A 14503-nucleotide genomic window follows, 5' to 3' on the forward strand; every position below is an offset into this window, starting at 1 on the left:
TAAAGGCCAGTGATTCTGCCAGCATGACAGCGAGCAGCAGGTTTTGGTGGATGGTGCACTCCATCAAGATATGAAGTTCTTGCAAAGCATGCAAGAACACAATAACACTGTAAGGGAGCCACAGGAGAGAGAAAGTCACCACAAATGCCAGCTCCCGTCTCAAGATTCTGCACCTGTTGTTAGGGGACTTTTTCACCATGTAATAACTGATCTGTGCTGAACAGACACACATGATGACGAGTGGCCCAACAAATCCTGCTATATTTTCCTCAAATTTCATGACTGTCCTCCAGGTTGTCACATGATGGTATGTGCATATCTGGTGGCCTTCATGCTCATGAGTCTCAGCAAAATACACATGTGGAATGGCAACCAACAAAGAGAAGATCCACAGCAGGAATGCCATGCATTTAACAGAGATCCTTTTTACCACCAAACCACCAAACACACTGAAATATTTGTCTAGGCTCATGAAGGCAAGGGAAAAGTTACTGCTGTATAGAGTCGTAGTATAAATATATGTGATTATTTTACACACAGACTGTCCAAAAATCCAGTGGTTGGTTCGAGCATACACAGCAAAGAAAGGCAGCGTTGCTCCAAATAGCAGATCAGATATGACCATGCAAAGGGGTGGTATTCTTCTGGTATCAGCGTATTTGATGAAAATAATGATCAACACAGCATTTACCAATGTTCCCAGTATCGCCACAATTGAGTAGACAGCAGGCAGAAACTTTTTTGCAAATTCCTTTAAATATGTATTGTCGCAAAGTCCAAAACTCTCAGTGATGTCACTGTAGTATTCGGTGTAATCGTATTCAAAATCGAGGTTGTATTCATCCATTTTCAGGGCTATGTGTGCGTCACTTAAAAAATAAAAGTTTAGGCTAGGCTCTCAGAAGTTCTGAAATGCCAGTGGGCACGCAAAAAAACTATTAGCCTACTGTAACGGCGATGTATCCACGGTTTGCCAATCCACAGCATACGGTAATCCAGGCAATAACGGTAATCCGTTAGGAAAACAATCATGCTCATTCGTTAACACATTCATCAGCATTTATCAGGTTGTTAATTTCTAACGGCGGTTGTTGTAAAGAACCTGTTAGATGGTATCACACGCTCCGTGTTCGCGTTCATACTCCCACAAGGGTCCAGGTAATAACTTCTCTGACAATGCATTTTTTTGTAGGGGAGGAGCATTTCTCTTCAAAGAGAGGACGCCACAACCATTAAACATTTTCAATTGAATAATTAATCATGAACAATTTTGATAAAGGCATAACAGACTGGCACGGGAATTTACACGTGCACGTAAATGACATGGCATGGGTAAACGTAACGAGTACGTATAGGCTACAGTAGATGGCAAGGGTTGACCAGTCAACACAACACAAAAAGAGGGATGGCTTTTTCATAGTGTATGAATGATGCCTTCTATTCCTCCTATCCATTTGGGCATTCCTGAAAGCACGACAGGAACAGCACGCCCTCTTCGGTTGGATGATTGATGAGACATTGTAACAACTTTATTTTCCTCCACTGGATCCAACCAAGTGATCATTAGAATATGTTTTGGATTGTTTTGCTGGAATGTCCTGCCACATCTCATCCACATCACCATGGTACAGCCTACATGGCAACAACATTTACTGTAATGTACTGTACATTTAGCTGACACTTGTATTCAGAGTGACTGACTGACTGACTGACTGACTGACTGACTACAGTGCAAAAAGAGACATTAGAGCTACAATTACAGTAACACTACCAAAGATAACCAGGTGATGAAAGTGCAGAAGTTTTACAGTTGTTCTTGATTGCTTTGATGCAGCAGTCAACTCAAACTCCACACGTTTCAAAACAGTTACAGTAACACTCAGGCCGAAACAGTCAAAATCATGTATGCAGTGACCCTAATGCATGTTGTGTATGTTTCTCTGTGTAAAGTGTGTGTGTGCGTGTGTGTGTGTGTGTGTGTGTGTGTGTCTGTGTGTCTGTGTGAGTGTTTGTGTTTGTACAGTGCATGTACACATATTGCCAAAAGTAAAAAAAAATAAATAATAAATTTCACTATTCTTTTGTCACTCCACTTTGTTTCACATCTTATCAATGTCACAGTCTAGTTCACATCACTGTTGGAATGCTCAGAACAACACCCCATGCTTATACCACCTCAAGAGTTATGTTTTTCTGAAAATAATCTTTCCAAAAAGGCCATTTTATGCGAAGAGTGCTCAGCATGACTTATTAGCCAATACTCATATCCAGTGGTGTAGTCTAGTTAGCTGTAGTGGGCATACTGTAATGCACTTTAGTTGTAGTGGGTATACTGTGATCAACCCCCAAATGTTAATTCCAATCCTTGCCTATTTTAAGTGGGTATACTGAGATGGTGATTATTTTTTAAGTGGGTATACTGTGTAGTCCCGCATATCACATAGACTACACCACTGCTCATATCATCATGGTGAATATGATATAGAGCATGATGACATCTCAACCCTTCCAAAGTTCAACTCACCGTTTCTTCCCTGAGCGAAGTGAATAGTAGTGGTTAACATAAAATAATGTTGATGTGCTTTTACAGTCTGTCTAAAATATGCACATACTTTGGGTCAAAGCCTGAGGATCTGTTCTGTCATGCATATCATCATCAAGGTCTGCATAATACAATCCTATGGCCACAATGGAATGCATGGTATGGCAAGCTTACACAGGTCGAGCTACATCCGATAAGGTAAGTGCCCATAACACACACACACACACACACACACACGCACACACGCACACACGCACACACACACACACACACACACACACACACACACACACACACACACACACACACACACAAACACACATACATACACACACACACACACACTTGGAACATCCCATTGTTATATAGGAAAATGGGCAGTGATGGACATGGACAAGTGTGGGCAAGTATGGATGCTCTTTTCTTTTTAGATTGGGAACATGCGCATAACCAAATTAAGGTGCAGAAGCCAAAAGTCAAAGATCCAACATGAAAAAGAAGGTCCACATACTTGCTCTCCGTTTGCTTTGATTTATTTTAGTTACAGTAAATCCCCAACAAAGTGACATTTCGAGCACTCTTCCAGATTGATGAAGAGCCGAAGTGCTCGAAACGTCACTTATTTCTTCTTCTTTCTTTTTATCACTTTATTTGTCCATCTTTGTCACTGTTAGACACTGAGCATGTACTATGTGTGACATTTTGGTTAGACTGTCAAGAAAGTGTGAAAAACACATTCATACTGTTAACCATGACATTCTCCTTTCAACACTATCTGATCTTAGCCTGGCTGACGCATCCACATCGGGAATGAAATCACCGTGCAAGGCAGGATGGGAACACCAAGGCTAATATGATCTGGGAATTTCTGGGAAAGCTCTTGACTGGTTTGAATCAGGGCATTCCTTCAACATGTCTTGGCAGGGACAGGTATCAAAGTGTCATGACCTCACCACAGGTGTGGCATAGGGATCAGTATATTTATTAGGAACCCTGCTTTTCCCATTTACACCACTTCCTTACAGTAGGTGAGACCATTCACTCCCATGGATTTGAGATTGCTATGCAGACAACACTCAACTTTACCTATCTTTCCCACCTGAGGACTCTCGTGTTTCCCATCGAAATTCTGCATGCCTTCTGGCAGAAAGATCAGTACCTTCATCTTATTTTCTAAAAAAGCTATTCCCCAACAGATTAACATCCAACTTTTATTTATTTTATTTATAGTTACCCTCTTCCTCCTCACTCACACACACACACACACATACACACACGTGCACACACACACACACACACACACACACACCTGACTGCCCTCTACCCCACCTAACTCCTCACATACTCAGCACACTGGTCACCCCACCACACACACACACACACACAGTCTGCCCCTTACCAGCATCTTTATGCCACATACATACAACACACTGCCCCCCCACCCACAAATGCACACTTCCCGTACACATATACACTGCCCCTTAACCCTCCAACAAACTTGAACAATAAACTTGAACTTGAACTTGACGCTTCTTCACTGACCCCAACTAGATCGGCATGTGACTTAGGCATCGTAATTGATGACCAACATAACTTCTCTGATCATGTAGCCTCAAATAAGTATTGTAAATGAGAAAACAGTAATAGGATATCTACTAGTAATGGTATTGTAGTACTATTACAGTAAATCACTGGCATCCTGCTGCCAGTAAATTATTGTAAAATCTACAATATTATTGTTACAGTCTAGACTGGACAAGAAACTCAATGCTTGTCTATATATAAAAAGGTGTGGGGAAATGTCCAGTAACTATAAACAATATCTCAGCTGTGAAATGTCTGCTCGGGACTGAGCATAACAATAGATGTTAAATGGAGTATCTTTAGTTATTTCGTTTTTCTCTTGTCCCTGATCTTTGAGGCCACCTTCTCTTAGGAGTCTGGAAGTGATTCCCTTGTCCATGACCTCTGAGGTCAACCTCCTTTGAGAGTCTGGAGTGATATAGTTTCTTTTTCTGGTGACAGAAAGATCATGACAGCTTTTTCATTTAATCTCATGTGATCCCTCAATATCCTGCTTAGCCCTATAAATGATGGTAAGACTTTGTCTAGGGCAGACTTGTTGCTCTCATGCTCGACTAGGTTGCTTGTGTGTTTGTAACCTGTCTCCGCCGTTGTGAATAAAGCTTTGTACACTACCGTACAGTTGGCCTGCCTGTCCGTACCTTTTGCCTCTTTGAGGATTAATACTGTATTTTTACCACAAGGTCAAAGCAGGCAGTACTTCCTGAGGAGACTGTGATCTTTCAAATTATACAGAAAACTCCTGTTGATGTTCTACCAGTCAGTGGTCACCAGTGTGTAATTACGCCAGTGTGTTATTACGTTGCGTTTGTTGCGGAGAGTGTCTTGACAAGTAGCATCATGACTTGATATGGGAACTGCACAGCCCGTGGCTGCAGTGTCTTACAGAGAGTGGTGCCATGCCATCTGCTGAATGCACCATCAGAGCACCTCACCCTACCCTGCAGGATACCTAAGAAAAGAGTATGTCCCCAGGCCCAAAGTATTGTAAGTCCTGATCATGGACTTTTCAAAACACTGAGGTCAGGCAAACATCTCTGCTGCTATAAGACCAGAACAGAGAGACTGAGGAGGAGCTTCTTTCCTCAAGCCATCCATAACAAGCACAAGACTAAATAAATTGCACTTTTAACATACTTCCACATGGACTGTTGACTACTCACACTGCACTTTATACTCTCCTTTGCTGTTTATTAAACAATGTTTCTTGATTTTTCTTTCTTCACACTCGCACAGAAAAAGCTGACCAAATGAAGCTGAAACACCAAATGAAATGTCACTACATGCTTTTCGTTAGTATTTCTTTGTATGTGACAAATAAACCTCCTTACCCTTGTATATTTAAACATGCAACTGTACAATCTCAGATTAATAAACTGTATCTGGACAACAGACCTCTCTCATTTTAGACCCATTTCTTAACTCCCATCCCTTTTCAAGGTCTTAGAAAAGTTGTGCTTACACAGGTGCAATCTTTTTTCGACATGCAAGGCATTTTTGCTCCAGTCTAGTCTGGTTTTAAACCACATCACAGAATGGAACTAAGTTTGTAATGACATTTTAATAGCTACTAATGCTGACAATGCTGTTATGCTTACCGGTATCCTGCTAAATCTCATAGTGACCTTTGGCACAGCTGATCATACCATCCCTCTCTCTCGTCTTCTGCAGTGTGTTGGTATTAAAGGTACTGCCTTTGAGTGGTTCAGATCATACCTGTCTGATAGAAGTTTCTCTGTCAGCATAGGCAACCTTCAGCACTTCCATCCTGTGGTGTCCCCCAAGGATCCATTCTTGCGCCCATCCTCTTTGCCCTCTTTGCTCCCTTTAGGCTCCATACCACCAAATATGGTCTTTCCACTGCTACGTAGATGACGCCCCAAATGTACCTTCCTCTGAAAGCTCAAGAGTCCTTAAAACCTATTTTAGACTGTCTTGATGATGTCAAAGCCTGGATGGCCTTCATTGTTGATGTAAATGTTGATGACAGCAATTAGGACCCAGTGGAAATGACACCCAAGGTATGGACTTAAGCTCCCTGAAGCCCTATGTAAAGCCCTCTGTAAAAAATGTGGGTGTGATCATGGACAGAGATCTTACCTTTGACAAACAAGTTGAGTCCGTAGTCGAGGCAGACAGTTAAGAAACCTAAAGTCAAACCTTTCCTGACCTTTATGTAACTCTCTATATGTTGGTCTCGCCAGGCCTCCCTTTTCCCGCTTGCAGCTGGTTCAAAATGCAGCAGCTCACCTCTTAACTGGTATCCATGAGCGAGAATACATTTCTCCCATCTTAGCCTCCCTTCACTGGCTCCCTGTTCAATCAGGATTCATTATAAGATTTTGCTAATGGCCTTTAAACGCGTGAATGGCAAAGCCCCCACCTATCTCTCAGACCTATTGCACAAATACTCCCCTGTGAAGTCTCAGTAATCATTTTCTGCTGACTGTACTCAAAACCAAATACAAATGTAGAGGAGACCGTGTTTATGCTGCTGTTGCCCCCCAACTCTGGAATAACCTTCCCTCCCACATTAGCCTGGCCCCTTCGCTAAATATTTTCAAATCCCATCTCAAAACCCATTTCTACTCTGTCAGTTTCGAGATTAGACTAACAAGCACTAAATACGCCCTCTAGTGGGTGATTTGAATTTCCTTGAAGACAGCAACTGAGATAAAGGTAAAACGTAGCAGCAGGTTAAACCACAGGTACATACTGTATGACACAGCAATGGAGCTTAGGTCGTCATGTGACTTCTTTCATCACAGGCGAGTGTAAAATCACGTTAAACTACAGACATAATCATATGTAAACATAAATCTGTGCATATGTATAGAAAAATAAATCCTGGTGTTGTGCAAATAGCCTATTCAAAACCTGGTTGTGCAACATGTGCATGTCTGCTTTCTGGGTATGCCTTTGTGTGGCAAGTAGTTAAGAATCAGCCTAGGTCAACTTAAAAAGAGCACGGATCAATGAAGGGCGGAGAGAGAAAACAATCGATGGAGATAATGACTAATGTCCAACCACTTGTTTCATGGAATTTCATGGTTTCATGGTATTCTGTGACTTTCACATCGGCCTACAGTAGGCAACGACTCAAGAGAGGACTGTTGGGCAAGACAAGCCAGGGTTTTCTAAGCAATATATGCAATCAGGTTTTGTCTCTGCAGTCTCTTTCTCTGTCCGTTATTTAAACATTTAGCATACCATTTTCCAGTTTGTAACAAGTGACTATTTTGGACAACAGTGAGTGATACTGCTGAAATTCATGTCTTGATATTTTGGGGGACATTTTGAGCATGATTGGGGGATGTGTCCCCCTCAAAGCATGTTATTATTACAGCCTTGATGTATACCAAGCTGTTGACTCAACTCCCCTTGAGGGACCTTCTGAGCTTTGCTCAAGGAGGGTGTGTGGTTCATTTGGAACAGGCAAGTGGCATTATCTGATTGGTCTTGGAAACATGGTATGTCCTTTGTTGACTTTTATTGTCTGGCTTGTTGATCTCTTGCTCCTCTTATCAATTCAAATGAACTCGCTTGTGACAGGGTAGAAGAGCTCATTTAATTCGAGATCAACCCAAGGCCAAAACTCCACATAGTCCTGATATGAAAATGAATTCTAGCACACCACCCCCAGGACCCACATATCCGGCAGTATCAGCATCTGAGTCAACATCAGTCCTCTCCCACATAGAATCACAGTGTGGGTCTACCCAAGGCTAAAAAACATGTTCTCTCTTGCTTTCTCTCTCACACACACACACACACACACACACTCAACATTCAAAGGTGGTCTTACATATAATAATACTTAGAGAGATGCTGTAAACAAGATTCTTTTAATCAGACTGGTACATGCTGTATCTGTCCTCAGGATGTCCTGGATTCAGTCCCTTTCAGTGCCTTAACCCCGGAGTCTAATCATACTGTATATAAAATAGGAAATGTCTCTCTCATGATCCAACTCTTACCAAAGCAACCAACACCTTTTGTGGTGTGGAAACATTAGACATGGCAGAAAGGTCAACTCTCTTTTCAAACTCATGTGAAAGGCGTGTGGAGTTTAAAAAAAAAAAAAAAAAAAAAACATCTGAATGCCAGAAATGCTTGTGTTGCTCTCTGTTGCTCAGATATGACGCCAGGGTGTCTCTCAGTGTCACATGGGGCTCCCAGTGTCCATGGAAGAGTGCCGTGTGGCTCCACTCCAAGCCTGTAGAGCCTCACATGGCCCCTTTAAGGGTGTGAGCCCCTTTAAAGCGTAACTCTTGCCAAAATGCAACCTACAGTAGGGTCTTTTTGTGAATGTACCCGAGTCAAACTTTCGTTTGGATAATTATGTCCAATTAAGTGCCAGTTTTATGATTGACTGTTTAAATGGCCTTTTAAATGGAAGTGGTTATGGTTATGGTTATGGTTATTTAGGAGACGCCTTTGTCCAAAGCGACATAAATTTACAAATAAATAACAATACAAATTAAATGAACAGTGAACAATTACAAAATAGGGAGAATAGCAATATTATCAATAAAACTGTATAAAACAATCATTTTAAGCACTAACCTAATGAGAAAGAAACATTGAAAATGAGAATAGCAATCAAATAAGTCAGTGCTAGGGCACTACTATTTTGATGCATGATTGATGCTGTAGGAAGGCTCGAGGCAATGTGAAACTTTGAACAAACTATCACCAGGGTCTCTACTCATGAACTCAAACATTGAGAACATTGTTGTGTACACAGAGTTTACTAAAAAGAAGGTTTTGGACAACTCACTTCTTGACTGGGAAGATGGTGAGCGGAAAAAACAAGTGCGTTGTTCAAGACCTCTGAGTGCACAATGTTCTCAATGTTCAAGTTCATGTATAGAGACCCTGGTGATACTTCGATCAACATTTCATATTGTGTTGAGCCTTCAAGGTGATTTTTAAAAATGTGATCATGATTGTGCCTCTATAGCACTTCCATTCAAAAAGCCATTTCACCCCAATCTTTTCGATTCAATCTTTCAAGTGGTACTTCCAACGTAATTATGCGTTTAGTTTGACCTTTCATAAGATAGTAGTAAAATGAAAATAAATATCAAGACATCAGAAAGTCACTCTAAATTCAAATGGTCTTTACTGCTTGTGAACTCATCATTTCTCCTCCTGAACTTCTGTTTCAACCACCATTAATGTCTGACACATGACAGAGATGGGAAAGCTCAGGCTGGTTTAAAAACTTTATTAACCCGATGATGATAAAAAAGCATTACTAGATGGCATCAGTTAAATAAAATGAACAAAACTCACTAGCAAACAGCAGACATCCAACATCATTCTGGGTGTGCCACAAAGCATCTGGAAATGTTCAATAAACAGTGGAACAAAAGAGAAGTCCAAGCAAACAACATCTCACTATACAGAAATCATTCAGTCAAGCTAATAAGATCAAGCAAATGAGCATTAAGTACATTACCATGTCTCTGTTTGTGTGTGTGTGTGTGTGTGTGTGTCTTTGTCTTTGTGTCTGTATGTGTGTCTTTGTATACTGTATGTGCAATGTAATCTGTGTTCTAGCAATTTTGGGGGTTGCAAAGCATACACTACAGTAAACAAACATGGATTAGCATATCATCATGACCATTATCAGTCCAATCACATCATCAGAACACTGACCAGTTCAGAGGTCATCTTCAGGTGGCCCATGCTTACAACACACAGCCCTGGAGAGGAGTCTGGAGTGTGGATACTATACACAAGCCAAAGGCAGAACAAGAGCTTGCTCTCTTTTCCTCAATGCATTAGGGACACCTAATTCTAAAAAATAAATGCTCTCAAAAGTACAAGAAATCAGTTGAGCTTGTTATATTGTTAAATATTTAATATATATATATATATAGATATATATCCATTATATATTTTTATTTTAAATATAGTTCTGTATGCATTAAAAGACTCAAGTGATCACAACCTTCCTAAACAATCAGACACAATGTCATTGGTCAAGAGCATTACAGGCACAGAAAGAGAATCCTCCAGACAATGTAAACATTTGATGGGGGCCTTGGGAACAAGCGGACATAGAGAGTAGTGAGAGACCAAGCCAGACATTAGGGCTTTGTTTTGTTCAAGGATAGAAAAGAAGATCAAAAGATGGCCATCTCCTTTAGGAGAGTGCACGTCCTAACTGAGTGAAACTAGCTGGCTCCCAAAGTTGTTCACTTACAAGAAATAAATTGCACAAAAACATTTTCTGGCCAAGGAAAAAAACAAAGCAAAAACTAAACAAATGATATAAAAACTATCAAAATACAGAGAGACACTGAAGCCTGGTGTCTTATGCACAGATTGTCAAATAAAAAAAAAAGTCAGCATAAATTGTGTTATGATAGAAAAGGCCTTGGAGAAACACATTGGGTGACTCTAGAGAGCTAAAAGTCGGGTGTGTGGATGTCTGAGGTTTCACATGCAGTCCTAGAGTCCTTATGTTCTTATTATCTGGGTTGTGCTCAAGAGACATATGGCACATTCTGCTTAGCTGTTTTTGGCACTGTTAAAGTGATCTCAACCTTTTTGCCCTATATAATCCTCAGGCAAGGGGTAATTCAATTATGTCAATTGAATTTACATTTCACAAGACAATAAGGGACACAAAAGAGTACTCCCTAAGCCCTATGTGGACAGTATTGTGTGTGTGTGTGTGTGTGTGTGTGTGTGTGTGTGTGTGTGTGTTGAGGTGAACATACAGTATGTCAGGCTTGACTTGAACCAACCAGGATCGGGTGGGGATTATTTAACACGATGTAATTTAAAGAACGCTTGCATCTTGCCCTATCTAGGACAGGCTCTATTGAGCAGTGTCATATTTCAGATAAACACACTCTTCGCTGCAATATCAATGCAGCCTCCAATCTCACTTTGTCATACACAAAAGGAGCAGTTGTTTTCTCTACCTGACAATAGCAAGAGGCCCACTGTGTGGCCCAGGAGTGTGCCAGATTTGATTTACACACCCTAGTGTTTTTTAATTTAATGACTGACCAAAATCACTTTCAAAAAGAAGGACTAACACAATGTTGTATCCAGCCTGCCTTGTGGATATGAATCCTCACTCTGCCCAGTTTGGTTCCACTGATCTATGCTAATAGCATTCAGCAATTTAGTGTAAGATGACATAATAAGCCTATGAATATAAAACAGGCTCTAGCAGCCTAATTATTGGAGACTGTGTGGATTTGCCAGTAAAACGGCACAAACCTTCTGCCTCTGAGAGGCTTCACATGTCAAATGTGTTACACATCTCTTTGTCTTCACCATCAGAATGGACACATTGAGATGCTATACGAATGGGTCTGTTGACATTGTCAGAGTGATACATTAAAGGATGCAAATGCTCCCTCAGTGATGGAGGCAAACCAAATAACAAGATTTCAGTGGAAGTCTCAAGCAAAAGTCATAAAGGAAAGCTGTAGTTGTTATGAGATTAGGAGAGTCTTTATTGACTTTAGAAATGGCTCACCCCAGACCTCACAGACGGCAACCTGAATGGTTTCCCACAGAAAGGAGAGGTGTGGTTGCTATCTGGACCTTTTACAAGACAACACAACATTGTCTTCATCAGCCAAGCTTGACGATGTATGAGGATTACACATTGGTTCTGCTTCACCCAGCCACAGTACAGTACAAACACAACATATTGTACTTCATCTTTACAGCCTTACACCACAGGAACAAGAACTGGTCAAATGAAACAAATATGGTAAACAAGATCATCCTCACAGATCACATTCAGTAGACAAGAAATGGAGAGGGTTTGATAGCACAGGTGTGTGTGTGTGTGTGTGTGTGTGTGTGTGTGTGTGTGTGTGTGTGTGTGTGTGTGTGAGAGAGAGAGAGAGAGAGAGAGAGAGAGAGAGAGAGAAAGAGAGAAAGAAAGTATGGAGAAAGAGAGAGTACATTTGAGTGATCCAGTGACATATGCAGTTTAGCACCCAAACTACTCTACCGGTGCTAAACCTGGTGGAACTCTTTAAGGCAGACACCACTGATCTGGAGGCAGTTTTGCTTTTGGCACACACACATAACAGGTTACAGGTATCTATACACTGTGGGTAGCTTGAGTCCTATGGGTTTCACAGCCTACACACCAACGCATTGCCAGAGGAATGACTAGGCTTGAATGAGGGCACAAATGTTTCCATTCATGCAGAACTGACAGAGCGCAGTGGGAATGTGGCCTTGATGGTAAAACAGTAGTCAGTAGTAGTTATGTTAACATAACAAGCTATTCTGTTACCAGAGCATACAGTTGCCCTCCTCTTTCTAAATGTAAATTCATCAAACACCTGTCTACATCTCTAGAGATTAGTATGGGGAATATTGACCGCAGCAGCCCAAGTCTGGATTACTGTGCTATGGTAGGCATCCTCGTCTCTACGTTAAAGGAGCTGGAATCTGCGTATGCAATTATTAATCATCTAACACCTGGTGCTGCTTTGAAATGTCAAAATACGTTAATCAGAAGATGTTATATTAAATGTTGTAATCTTGCAATAATTATATTAATCTTTTAAATAAAATCTCAATGGAAAAAAACTAGTTCTAAAAGTAAAAAAAAAACTTAAATATTATTTTGCTTTTATGCTTACTGATATTTTAAAATAACACCAATTTTCATACCTTTTAAGTAATAATACCTCTGTTAGGTAACCAGTAATGTAGAACTGAACATGGAGACAAGAAAATATATTTCTGGGCAAAGTCTTAATGTTTTGTTTCTAAGGCAGTATGACAAAGCTCAGACATACCCCTAAATAATGTGGCGAGCCTGGACGAATGAAGAGAGACAGAGAGACAGACTGGACAAAGCCATTTCACCCAGTCGTCATCAGCTTTCACCAAGCAACCTTTCTGTGGAGGAGGCCAAGCTGCAACTCTACATCTGTCCACTAGAGGGGGTATTAAAGGAGAGGTACAGTTGTGGCAGAGTGGGGGGTGAGGGGGAGGGGGGGAGAAATCCTGGCATATAACAGCACTTTAACAGGCGCATTTCTTCTCATTGGCCGGCGCCGCGTCCAGTTTGCTGGTGCCCTCCCCGTTCTGCGTGTCGGCTGCAGGCTTGTCCACACACTGCTCCATGCGCTTCATGACCAGGTCCAGCAGGGTGACCACAGCCTTGTCCACATCCGTTCCTGTGGCTGCACTCGTCTCAAAGTAGGGGATGCTAGACAGCCAGTCAACAGGCCCGGAAGAACAGACGGAGAAGGAAGACAAAGGAAGAAAACTATTTGCCTCTTTCAAGTACAGTTTGAGAGGTATTAGCCATGGCACAATATTGGATTTGATTTTACAATCCCTGCTTTTTTGTCTAATTGCTTTGGTGAAAAGCGTAATCTCTTAATACTTCAGTTGAATAATAGTCTTTAGGCATTTATCCTTTTCTACTGTAAAGCTGTAAAGCGGGGACATATCTGCCACAGCAGGGTACACCAATCAAAAGACAGAAATGCTTCGCAAGAAACTATAATCAGTGATAACTGCTTCCAGGAATGGAGGGATTGTTTCATGTGTGCTGTAGTAGAGACCTCCTTCGCTGTCATTCTCTTTCCAAATCACATATTTCAAGCATAATTACATACATTTGACAAAAGAGAGATCAAGTGAGCCCTCCTGCCTGTGGATTTACAAATGAGTCTCCTAATCCTGCAGGGCTCTCTTTCCACTCCAAAAACAGAAGGTTTGGAATAGCATACGCAGTGTCATCAAAGCTCATGCTTATAATCTCACAAAACTCAAGTTTATGAAATGCAAAAGCATATTAACTCAAAACTTCAGTCATTACTTTAATTACCTGGCAGAGGTGAAAAAGTCCAGCTTCAGAAAGAAAAAGTCCTACCACATACTGTATCTGTGCCAACCATTCACAAACCAGATTCTAATTAGCCAGTCTTCAGCCAGCTAGAGCAGCTAATTGATGAGATCACCTGTGTTAAGTGCACCGGTAGAACCAATACATGATCGGACTTTTATTTTCTGAAGCCGGAGTTTTCCACCTCTGTTATCTGGTTATAATAGATACCAATAGAGCGATTATTTAAGTGGATGTAATTAGCCCATAAATAAATATAACTTTAAATAAAGATACATATTTTTGGCACAGTTCTGATACTGGGTGACTTTGCAGAGAGCTTCAGTGGAAGGGTGGACGGCAGTGATACTGACCCATACTTGTCGGCGAGCTCTTTAGCCTGTTTCTCCTGCACCTCTCTCTGGTCAGCCAGGTCGGCCTTGTTGCCCACTAACACGATGTCGGGGTTTTCACAGTACGCATTGGCCTGCAGCTGACCTGGAAGCACACAGCACATGACTGATGACCCACTAAGGAGGGGT

At 41.2% G+C, this 14503-nt stretch overlaps 1 protein-coding gene across 2 annotated transcripts in view; it reads right to left on the reverse strand.

The window, feature by feature from the left end:
- Positions 1-9341: 9341 nt before the first annotated feature.
- Positions 9342-14503, reverse strand: part of rab27b (RAB27B, member RAS oncogene family) — a 28412-nt gene continuing 23250 nt past the window's right edge. For both annotated transcript variants that reach the window (XM_062554681.1, XM_062554682.1), the window contains 2 exons: positions 14336-14459; positions 9342-13337 (listed from right to left, as the gene is read on the reverse strand). In XM_062554681.1, coding sequence (XP_062410665.1) covers positions 13151-13337; positions 14336-14459 — 311 coding nt within the window. In that variant the 3' untranslated portion in view covers positions 9342-13150. The remainder of the gene's footprint in view (positions 13338-14335; positions 14460-14503) is intronic.

This window comes from Sardina pilchardus, chromosome 14 (assembly GCF_963854185.1).
Source record: "Sardina pilchardus chromosome 14, fSarPil1.1, whole genome shotgun sequence".
In the NCBI taxonomy this organism is placed as follows: domain Eukaryota; kingdom Metazoa; phylum Chordata; class Actinopteri; order Clupeiformes; family Clupeidae; genus Sardina; species Sardina pilchardus.